Below are 11,198 nucleotides of genomic sequence, written 5' to 3' on the forward strand. Positions count from 1 at the left end.
GCGATTTATCAGGTGCGGCTCTTATTTTAGGCATAAATCCAAAGGCTTTTGGTTGGGCCATTGGGGCACTAGACCACGCCAGTTTGAAGGCATATGCTGGGAGTGCAGTCCTCTTCAGTACCTAGGGGTTCCGCTGCACCAAGTTCGCAACAGCGCAGCCTACTGGGATTCACAAATGGTACGTATGCGGCTTGGATGGGCAGGGAACTCTCAGTGTTTGCTAGGGCACAGGTCTTTGACTTATTTTTGTTTGCAAAGCTTGCGTATGTCCTTCAAGTCTTGCATTGTGTGAGGAGGAAGGTGCAAGCTATACACAGAATATCTGCAACATTTGTGTGGCGCTCTCAATGGGAGCCCATGCGGCGTGACTTGTCCCTTCCCTTAGAGTTTGGTGGAGTGGGCCTTGTTCACTTGTTTGTGCATCAACTTGTTTCCCGTTTATTTCTTTTTCAAATCGGCAAACCACCCGTTTCTTGTAGCTGTGCTCATTAGGCGTCTTAGTCCCTCTCATTTGCTTACTTATTCGCACCGACTGGGCATGCTCGTGAGGGGCCTTTATGGGGATTCCCTAAGGAGGTTGCTGACACTTTCAATTTTCTCACTGTGCGTTTCTTTGTAGATTACATGTATAGCATCTCGAGAAAGCAGATGACCCAGGCTCTCATTGAGTCTTTGTTCCCAACACCGTTGCATCGGCAGCCTATCTGGGGTTTTTGGACATCACTGTTCTAAAGCGTGTTAGGCAAATGTGCATTCAGGCAGCTGCAAAAACGTTCTTTTTCAAACTACACACAGAAACGTTGCCTGTCAAGACATTTCTTCATGATAAGGAGATGTTTTTGCCCTGCACGATGAATTTCTGTCTGTGTAATGTGCCTGAGACAATTGATCATTGCTTTATTCTGTGCCGTGATGCTATGTTTTTTTGGGGGGACATACTACAAAGAAATATTAAGCAGGATATTGAAATTACACCATATGCTATTAGATTTTTGTCTCCTGACAAAAACTCTGTCGCGCCTTACGATCTATTTGTGTTGATGGGACTGTTCAGTTTTTGGAAAAGCCGCATGATCGACAGACATGCAGAGCCACCAAGATCGTCCAAATCCCTGTTTCGGGAGCCTTATGCTTTGGTGGGGAGTGTGTATGCTGCACGTGAAGAACCTCCAAACTGGATGCCGTATCTGGATGCATGTGTTTGCGTCCCAGAGTTTTGATGTTTTGATGATGGTGCATTGTTGGGCTAAGGATATGACGGGCTCGTATTAAGCAGCCCGGTAACTTTAGACATGGACAAGTTTAAGTAAGTGGAGCTTTTCCTTTTTTTACGGAAGTTTTCCCATGCAGTAAACAACAACAAAAAAAAAAATTTCGCGTGGCCGAGTGGTTAGCGCACAACGCTGTGGAACAAGAAGGCAGTTCGAATCGCGCTGCCGCTGTTGTTTACTTATAGAAAATGTTTTCTTCCTTCAGTATTTTAGCTTGTTTGGTGTATTTGAGGTGCTTCGTTATTTTTAGTCTTTACTTTTTATCCGAGGCCCTTTTTCCCTAGGGGACCAGCACAATAGGGAAGGATGCGATTGGGGAAGAATGGCGTTTGGAATAAAAGCGACGCTGTCCTTGGCATAAGCGGCCAGTGTGCCCCTTTCGGTTCACGATGCCTGCACGTTGAAGGTCTTGTTGCCGCAGTATGTTGGTCAGATGTGCCACGATTTAGTGAACAATCGAATGATAATGCGGTTTTCCTTCGGAACTTAGCATATGTATGCTTTTCGTGGCGTAATTAGCTGCAGTCGAGCGGTCAGGTCAGGGTTAATGGGAGCTCGCAGTCGAAGGGGCGACGGCGGCGATATGTTGGCTCAGAAGTGTGAACGAAGGAGCGTGTCGGCGGCAGCGGATTTCGCTCGCTCGCGCAGCCGAATGCTCAAGTGTGAATGAGCCAGAATTCATCAGCCAATAGGAAGGCGAGGAAGTTGAACCGGCGCGGCCCGCAGCGTCGACCAATTAGCATCCCTCAGGGGCCAACATGGCAACACCGTACTCGAAATCGACCATCGGCTCGCAATAAGGGACGGCCACAGTCGAAATAAATAAAAAGATGAAGAGAGTAATTTACCGAGCGATGGGCCCATGAAGGAGCAAAAACATAGAGCGCTTGTTTCTCAAGCTTTTGCACTCCTTCTTGCACTGCGAATAAACAAACCGAGACCTCGGTCATCGCAACGCTTCCCGAAATGCTTACATACAAATAAGATTTAGTTAGCAGCAAAATAGTGTCCTCGCTGCTGCTCTTGCCAGTTTTGAAGCTTCGTCGCGCTTTTTTCCTTCAAGGTTTGTGCTACAGCTCCGTGTTCAGCGAAAATTACACCCACGGTAACAGGCCATGTCTGAAGAGCCGGCGCTCCTAAATTTGCCAGCGATGTGAAACTCCACATGTTAAAATGATTCTCGTGCACAATATAGTGCACATAGGCATCCAGAACATTAGTTGCAAGTCAAAAGAGCAGGCAGTATGCTCCGATGATCAAGAAGTTGTAATTTTTTAGAGCGGCAGCAATGGCCTGTACACCGCGAAATATGAAGCTCCATTATAAGTGCAGTCGTAACATAATAAGCAAAAATATTTCCCAACTCCTGCACCTCGGCGTGACCGCGTTATTAGCGCGGTAAGCTACGGGACAAGTAGTGCATTCGAACCTCGTGGGCGCTGTCATTTTTTTTTTCTTGTACAAAATGATTTTTTTTAGCATTTAATGTATTTGAGTTGCTTTGTTATTTTTACTTTTTATCCGAGGCCCTTTTATCGCTCGGCGACCAGCGCAGTAGGCAAGGATGCGATAGGGGAACATTAACATTTGGATTAAGATTGACGCTCTCCTTGGTATGAGCGGCAAGTACGCGTCTTTTGTTTGCGATGCCTGCAAATAACACGTTAAAGTTATTGTTGCCACAGTATGTGGGTCAGATGGGCCATGATTTAGTTAACAATCGAATGATAATGCGTTATTCCTTCGGCACTTAGCATAGCTGTATGGTTTTCGCGGCGTGCGTAGCTGCAGTCGAGCGGTCAGGTCAGGGTTAACGGGAGCTCGCAGTCGAAGTAGCGACGGCGGCGATATGTTCTGTCAGAATAAGTGTGAACGAATTAAGGAGCGTGTCGGCGGCAGCGGATTTCGCTCGCTCTTGCCGCTCAGTGCTCAAGTGTGAACGAGGCTTAAAGCCTGTTTCACATGCAAGCGAAAACGATGGCGATTTCTGCCGCGGCGATGTAAAAAACTTGTTCGTAATTAGGCGGTTGCCAAGTTCGTCCCCGTAATTCACTACGTTGGGCCTTTGCTTTCATTAAAAACAAAATAATAAAATATAGAGGCTTATTCCCGTGCAGATTTATTTGACTATTCTGACAACCGGGGACTCATGCTGTTACGTTCCAAGCCACCTTTTCCTTTGCGATGCCGGGGACTCAATCAAGGAACCGTTGTGAGAAGCGCGTCGTCGAATAATTTCTCATTCTGCATTCATGGCACGGCTTGTTTTGTGTCTTAAGCGGATAATATTTTCTATTTGTAGCGATTCCATCACATCAAAGTAAATGTTTTATAACCGTGCCTCATCTTAGACCTGGGCCTTCATAGCGGCCTTCGAGGAGGGAGAGGGGGGGGGGGAAGGGCGCTGGGGGAAAAATTGGCTCCCCCTAATACAGAACCCTGCGCACCCCTTGCTCTGCGCTGTCTTCCGTCACTGGTTGAAACTCTTTCTCTGTTTCTCTTGGGCCCTCGGACATTCTCGATTTTGGCCTCCGTAGCCTAAGCACACTGGCGCCAAGCTTCAGTGCGATGGCGTCATGAACTGAGTCTCCTGTCACTTTTCGTGGGCGAAAGTTTAAAAACTCACTGAATGGCGCCGCCTTCGTAACTGGGTTTACTCTATTGTTGATTCCCATTGCACATGCGTTAGAGTTTCGTCATTTTCGTCGTTTCGTTCGATAAACTACCATTGGCGGACGTTATCATTCTGTTGTAACTCTCGACCTGCCCGTTGGCCCTAGGTGTATGCACGCTGCGTTCTTTACGTCAGTTATGATGAGTGACTTCCAGTACTTCTCGTACAGCAGGTCGGTGTAACTGGTTGCCATGATCGATGCTGAATCTTCGTGAACCCCGAAGATGGCAACAAGGTCCCCTAGAAAACCATTTGCGTAGCTCGATGCGGTGCTTCTCACAGCGCGAATGATCGCAAACTTTGCAAAGCCATCCATGTACACCATGCGTTTTGGGTGTTTGAGTGGTCCGAGCAGCGTGTTTATCATGCGCTGGAACGCGCTCGGTGCGTCGGCAAGTCCGAATGACATTCGCGCTACATCGTAGTGGTTGTCCGGAGTGACGAGCGCCGTGTTCTCTCGGCAGTCTTCATAGATCGGCACCTGATAACAGCACGAAGGTCAAGACCCGTGAGAAGTCGTTTGTCGCGTAGCCTCTCAAGTTGATCCTTAATTAACGGGAGCGGATTCCCGTCCTTCTCAGTTATATTGTTGAGAAGTGGGAAGTCTACAGAAAGCTGTTTCTCGTCGTTCTTTTTCGAAACACGTATAGGGGGGTTCACGTGGGCGGAGTTAGATTCCGTCACTACTCCTGTCTCTTTAAGTTCGTCGATCATTTTTCTCACAGCCTGCCTCGCCGAGCGTGCTAGGCGGTATGTGCGGTACGTTACCGCAGTTTTCTTGGTCAACTCAATCCTCATTTGAGTTGCGTGTGCGCACCCGATGTTCGAGAGAACAATGTTCTAAGCAAGCGTGGCCCGCATACAGCGTTTTTCTGGGCGATTCGCCGTCGTCGACGGCAGCGGAGCGTTTTTTTTGCCGCCGGAGAGGACGATTTTGCTAAATCATCAGGATCTGGCTGAACAGATAAAAACGTCGACGACACGCCGACGCCGGAAGTCGGCAGCGGCAGAGGGCCAATGAGAGCCGGAGCAGCCGTCACGTGATTGCGGTCGGAGCCACGCCCACGCCGGGCGAGAGAGGGTGCGTTCCAATACCCCCTCGTAGACGTCCACTTAGATGGCTACGCGAGCAGCCGCCATCGTGGGACGCGTTCCGATTCTCGCGAAGCAGTCTGGCGAAGACAGCTTCGCCGAAGTCAACATCTATGCAGACTACTTTGCTGTCTAAACATGGCGGACAGAGCGCGTTTCGCGCTGAGCGAGTCGTGCGTGCGGTTGTTGCAGTAGTTGTACGGTGGTCGTGCTCTTTGCGAACGCCGGAGTATGCATATGGACGATATTTCAAACGTGAGTTGCTACGTCAATGTATGCGCTAGCTAGACGCTAATTTAGCTGTATTTATGGTCGTGAGATTCATAGCACTGCAGATTCTTTTTAAGAGGAAAGCGTGCGTTGGATGCTGTTGGTCTTCTTTTTTAACTTGACGAGTTTCTTTAGTCGCGATGTTATCGACGAACTCGTCGCTTTCTGGGCACCTCGCCGGGAGTCAGGACGGCTGCTGTACGGCGCACGTGTGTGTTTCTATCTTGCTGTATAGTAGCCGTGGCAAACTCTTCCGCGGATTTTCAGTTAATCTCGGAAGAACGAACTCACCTGACGATGCCGACTTGTTGCGCATTGATATTTTGTGCCTGTACATTATTAAAACGAGTTGTTGTCTTTGGTTTCCTCGTCTAGTGACTACAGACAACAGGTGTAACGGCACAGTTTTTCGTTTGCTGTAGGCGGTTATCACCTTTCGTCCGTAATCCCCTCAAGTTTACAGTATTTTGCATGTTTTCATTCTTACAGCTGTGTGAATGAGACATCTGAGAAGCATGTACACTTCAGCATTAGTAATAAAAAAGGAAAAACGGACTAACGTTCTTTTGCGTCAATTCGTGATAGGGCTCATTGCGTGAGAAGTCGGTCTGCTACAAGTTAACCTATTAATAGTCTCTCTACGTTGTGGCGATTACACATGTTATATTGTTGCTGCAAAAAAATCGGCGAACCGTTAAGAACGTGATTTTCACCTGCATTGTCGTAAATCTTTAAAGAAAATACCGTTATAATAGCTGTTAAAACGGTTTAGTTCAACCTTTATGCCGCGATGTGACGCTAGGCGTAAACAGGTAGACGCGTTCCAATACGCGAACCTGTAGACGTCTACGTAGACGTCTACGAAGCAGTCTTGCTAGACGTCTAAGCATTGGAACGCACCCAGAGACTCGCTCACTAGAGCGGAAAGAACGACGGGGGTTTGGCGCTCGATCCGACGGCGCCTAGGGTTTCGGGTTTCTCGGCCGAAACGGCCGAGCAGCAATGTAATCTTTCGGAGTCGCTCCGCGCACGAGGCGACGACGGCAAGGTCCGGGCATCGGACACCGTGCATTTCCTTCTTTTTAGGTTTTTAGGTTAAGGTGGGCCGTCCGCTGGGGCCACGAGTGTTTACGCTGAGCTCGGAGGTTGTTTATGAGCTGCTAGCCTTGCCAGCGGACCTCTGATACCTTCCTTGTGCTATGGCTTTGCATGTAGATCCATAGCTGTTGTAAGTGATGCTGTGCATGTTTTCTTGACACACCTGACCCAGAAGAAAGAGAGGAAACTACAACTTGAAGCTCGCGGCGACAGGGAAGACAAGATGTGCGCGACCTCGACGCACGGCCGGATGGGGGCGCGTGCGTCGTGCAACTGGGCGGCAAAAAAAACGCCGCTCGGCTGCTGACCATGCGGGAGTGAAATCGTCGACGCCGGTACGGGTTCTAGGCACTATTCGCAACTCTAATGAACGACAGGGGGCGCTGCGACGTCTGGCCACACTGGGCAAAATGACGGAAATATGTAGGGTCCCGCGTAACTCGTCCCTTGAAAATGTATTGCTGTTCCTTGTTTGTGACGAAATTTGTAGTGTTTTGTGAAAAGTGGTCGCGTTTATCACGGTTCACGCTGCATTCTGACATGATCCAAGTGTACCAGGGACTATCAGACCGGAGTTCAGGCGCGGCGTCGCTGAAGATCCTCAAAAAATCGTGATCAGCTGACGAACGTGTTTACGAAATCTACCGTGGAGAAAAGCGACGTTTGTCGCCGATGCTGCTGAGAGACGGAAGCACGTTGGCACTGCAGTGTGTGTACATATTGCTACAGGTAAGGACTTCAACGATTTCGCCATTATTCAGCGTGAATGGAAAGGCGCCGCGCTCATCGTGCGAGCCTCCGGTCGTCGCGATTGTTGCTGCTGTTTGATAGCGCTCAGCTGTAAAACCTTTTTTTTTTCTTCGGTCTACAGTTTATTTTTTTATTTTTTTTTTTGTTTCCGAGGATAAATGAAGCTATTCGTGGCGAGAAGGGTCATCACGATTTAAGAAAAAAATGATTTTTAATTAGATTTGTCTTGTGCGCGGTAGTGCGTTTAAATTAACAGCGCGTTTCACAGAACTAGTAAAACAATTCTTTCATGATTGATGGTGCCGCTTGCATTGCTCGGCGTTAATTTCAGTACGCAGATGTCTTGCGTTTGCGTGTTATGTCGTACGCCGACTGTCTGTGTCGTGCAAGTATGCATTTGCTTTCCTCGAGAGTGCGAGCGTGATTAGTGATGCCTTCAAAAAGCCTGCGCTCTGCGTCGCCTCTTTCGCGTGTGTATCTATGTCCACGCTATCGAATACCATAAACTCGTTCTCTAGCGAGGTCCTCGGGAATTTTCGCTCCCGCAGGCAGTCTGTGATCGAGAAGCTTGTTAGTATAAATAACGTATTGTGTCGTATTCACACGCTGCTCGCCCGTATGGCTTGTGTCTACCTTTCGACGAAGTACTTCCAACCCATTTACAGGGTTAAAAAAGAAAAAGAAAAAAAGGCGCTAAGGAAATTGATAAAAAGGCAGACAGGAAAGTAAATGGTATCTCACCCATTACTTTTTAACTGGCCAGGTTTCAAGGGAGCATGGCACCGCTGTTGTAGGATGGGTAGCAAGAGAGTTCTTTATTTTTATTTTTCATTTTTTTGGCACCAGCTTCTGAGTTTGAAACTTTTCTGGTTACATGATATATATCCTATTCTCTATAGACTGCAAAGTACCACTAGGAAGATATTTCAAGAGATAAAGAAATTCTGTTTGAGGAAGAATATGCTTCTGCATATTTTCGGGGCTAATAACTGGAGCATGGTACAAGAAGAGCCACTCGCCCTTTCTTTAGGGTCGTTGACCTTTTTTACTAGACTGTGGAACAGCATATGATTGTTATTTTTATTGTGTTGTTTTAAACATGTTTCTTAAGATGTTACATATCTTTAGTAAAAGAATTGCATCACTTTGTTTCTTAAATTTCAGTTGCTAACTTCCTTGTGAATTATTCTATTTGTGCGCTGTTTACAGAGGCTTTCTTCACCATAATTTTATCTTTATACAATTTCTATGAACCACAGTGCTCTTTTATTTACTGCTAGTATTTTTCATTCTTCTGATTGTGTTTTTTACCAATGCAGCTGAAAAGGCCTGCCGTCCACATCAATTTGCTTCACTGGAGCCTCCAAGGCTAAAGAGCTTCTGCAGAAAGCTACGAGAGGACCGGCGGATGCGTGTGTGTGGAACATGCGGCACAGAGGGCAACAGGAAAACAGTCGAGTCTATGACACTGAACATTCTCTTGAGTGCTCAGATATCAAAAGGACTGCTTCACTGCAATTATTGCACATACCATCTTTACCAGACAACAAGGCTTGCTTCTCAGCTTCCTAGTGTATCCAGATAACACCCCTAAAGACTAGAACATCTTATAATTTGAGGAAAAGGGTGCTCTTTACCTTGTAGAAGTTTAGAGCTTGGAGGTAGTATAGTGCTGTATTGCATGACTAAGAAATGAACTTTGATGCTTTATCTATTTTACAAACTATGCATCTACAGTCTGTGCAATCACAATTCATGCAAAATTCTCATCAGATATCCATTGCTTACTCGAATCTTAAAAGTAAACCTATCTGTAATCTAGCCAGGATTACTTGCACACCAAAAGAAAATTTTGTATTATTTTCATGTAAAAATGGCTACAGATAAGAACACTGAGTTGAGACACACAAGATAGGCATCAGGTTACTCCAGTTTCCTATCTCTGGGTGCTGTACCCATGAACTGGTAAATTAAATTCAATTATGGAGCACTTGAATGGTAGGTCGGTGACACAACTCGCATGAACGCCATCTAAAAGAGTCAGCTTTGTCTTTTGCAGTGATGATTATTGTATCTTGTGTGAATATATTTTATGACGGTGCTGCATTCTAGGCACCTAAAGACGCGTTTATAAAAGTGTACTAAGCACAAATCATCACAGTTCCTTTACAAAGGCTGTCGGGCATTCTTAATCGACACTCGGAGGAGGTAAAAATATTTATTCGGGCATCGGATCTTCAGTAAAGTAGTTCATTAACTGTTAGACTGCCAAACTAGCATCTCTAAAGCTCAGTATTGTGCTTATCTATGATTGTAAATGCTTAATAATTTTGTACATTAAAGCCCCACTCCACATAAGGTTTAATTCTGTAGGACATACTGTGACAATTTTTCAGTTAAACACTTTCTAGTACCTCATGTACCCCACACATTGTCAGTTCAGTCGTTCAGTCGTGTCCGACTCTTCGTGACCCTATGGACCATGTCACGCCACGCTTTCCGGTCTTTCACCATCTTCCTAACATCACATAACTTCATCTGCAGTGCCTCGAGGATGCCATCTAACCATCGCGTTCGTTGCCTACCCCTTCTCCGGCGACCCTCAACCTTTCCCAGCATCAAATCTTTCTCTGCAGCGACTCCTCTCTTCTCATCAGATGACCAAAGTAGCTGAGCTTTAACTTTAGAATTTGACCCTCCAATGAGCAGTCAGGGTTTATGGTCGACAATATCGACTGATTTGATCTTCTGGCAGTCCAAGGAACTCTCAAGAGTCTTCGCCAGCACCACAATTCAAATGCGTCAATTCTTCGGCGGTCAGCCTTTTTCACAGTCCAACTCTCGCATCCATACATCACAAATGGAAAGACCATAGCACGAGTTATACGGATTTGGTTGGCAGACTAATGTCTCTGCTCTTTTCTAGGCGGTCAAGGCTAACCATTGCTCTCTTTCCCAGAAGCAGGCGTCTCCTAATTTCATGGCTGCAGTCTCCTTCCGAGGTAATCTTGGAGCCCAAGAAGAGAAAATCTGTCACAGCTTCCACTTCTTGTCCATTGATGCTCCAGGCCGTGATAGGGCAAGACGCCATGATCTTTGTCTTTTTAATGTTCAGTTTAAGCCCAAACTTCTCACTCTCTTCTTGTACGCGCATCAGAAGTCTCTTGAGTTCCACTTCACTTTCTGCCATTAAAGTGGTATCATCCGCATATCTAAGGTTGTTGATACGTTTTCCAGCAATCTTCACTCCAGCTGAAGACTCGTCCAGACCGGCCTTCCTCATGATGCACTCTGCATATAGGTTAAATAGGCAGGGCGACAGTATGCAGCCTTGCCTCACTCCTTTCTCGATCGGAAACCAATCAGTAAGACTATGCCCAGTTCTGACTGTGGCCTCTTGCCCTTCATACAGGTTCCTGAGGAGACAGATGAGGTGAATTGGAACTCCCATCTCTTGGAGAGCTTGCCACAATCTACTGTGATCTACGCAGTCAAACGCTTTTGCATAATCAATAAAGCAGAAGTAGATGGGTTTCTGGAACTCTCTTGCTTTTTCCATGATCCAGCGAAGGTTGGCAATTTGGTCTCTAGTTCCTCTGCCCTTGCGAAACCCAGCTTGCACGTCCGGAAGCTCCCGATCCACATACTGCTGCAGCCTACCTTGGAGGATTTTCAACATCACCTTGCTAGCATGAGAAATAAGCGTGATCGTGCGGTAGTTGGAACAATCTTTGGCACTGTCTTTCTTTGGGATGGGGATGTAAACTGACCTCCTCCAATCCTGTGGCCACTGCAGGGTTGTCCAGATCTTCTGACATAATGTATGCAGAATGTTAACAGCGTCTTGGTTGAGGTTTTGAAGCAACTCAGCTGGAATGCCATCAATTCCGCTGGCTTTATTCTTAGCAAGGCTGGCTAAGGCCCATTCAACTTCACTCTTCAGGATGCCCGGCTCGAGATCAGTAATCACAACTGTCTTATGTTGGGTTTGCACTTTCGGGTCCTTCTTGTACAGTTCTTCTGTGTATTCCTGACACTTCTTC

The 11,198-nt window shown here is 46.6% G+C and overlaps 1 protein-coding gene across 1 annotated transcript; it reads left to right on the forward strand.

The window, feature by feature from the left end:
- Window positions 1–270: 270 nt before the first annotated feature.
- Window positions 271–1,220, forward strand: LOC146183644 (uncharacterized). Its single transcript, XM_084608738.1, has one exon. The coding sequence runs from the start codon at window positions 747–749 to the stop codon at window positions 1,218–1,220; it is 474 nt and encodes a 157-aa protein (XP_084464864.1). The 5' UTR covers window positions 271–746.
- The last annotated feature ends 9,978 nt before the right edge of the window (window positions 1,221–11,198 follow it).

Source organism: Amblyomma maculatum, chromosome 7 (assembly GCF_055883805.1).
Source record: "Amblyomma maculatum isolate TAMU_Amacu chromosome 7, ASM5588380v1, whole genome shotgun sequence".
Taxonomy (NCBI): domain Eukaryota; kingdom Metazoa; phylum Arthropoda; class Arachnida; order Ixodida; family Ixodidae; genus Amblyomma; species Amblyomma maculatum.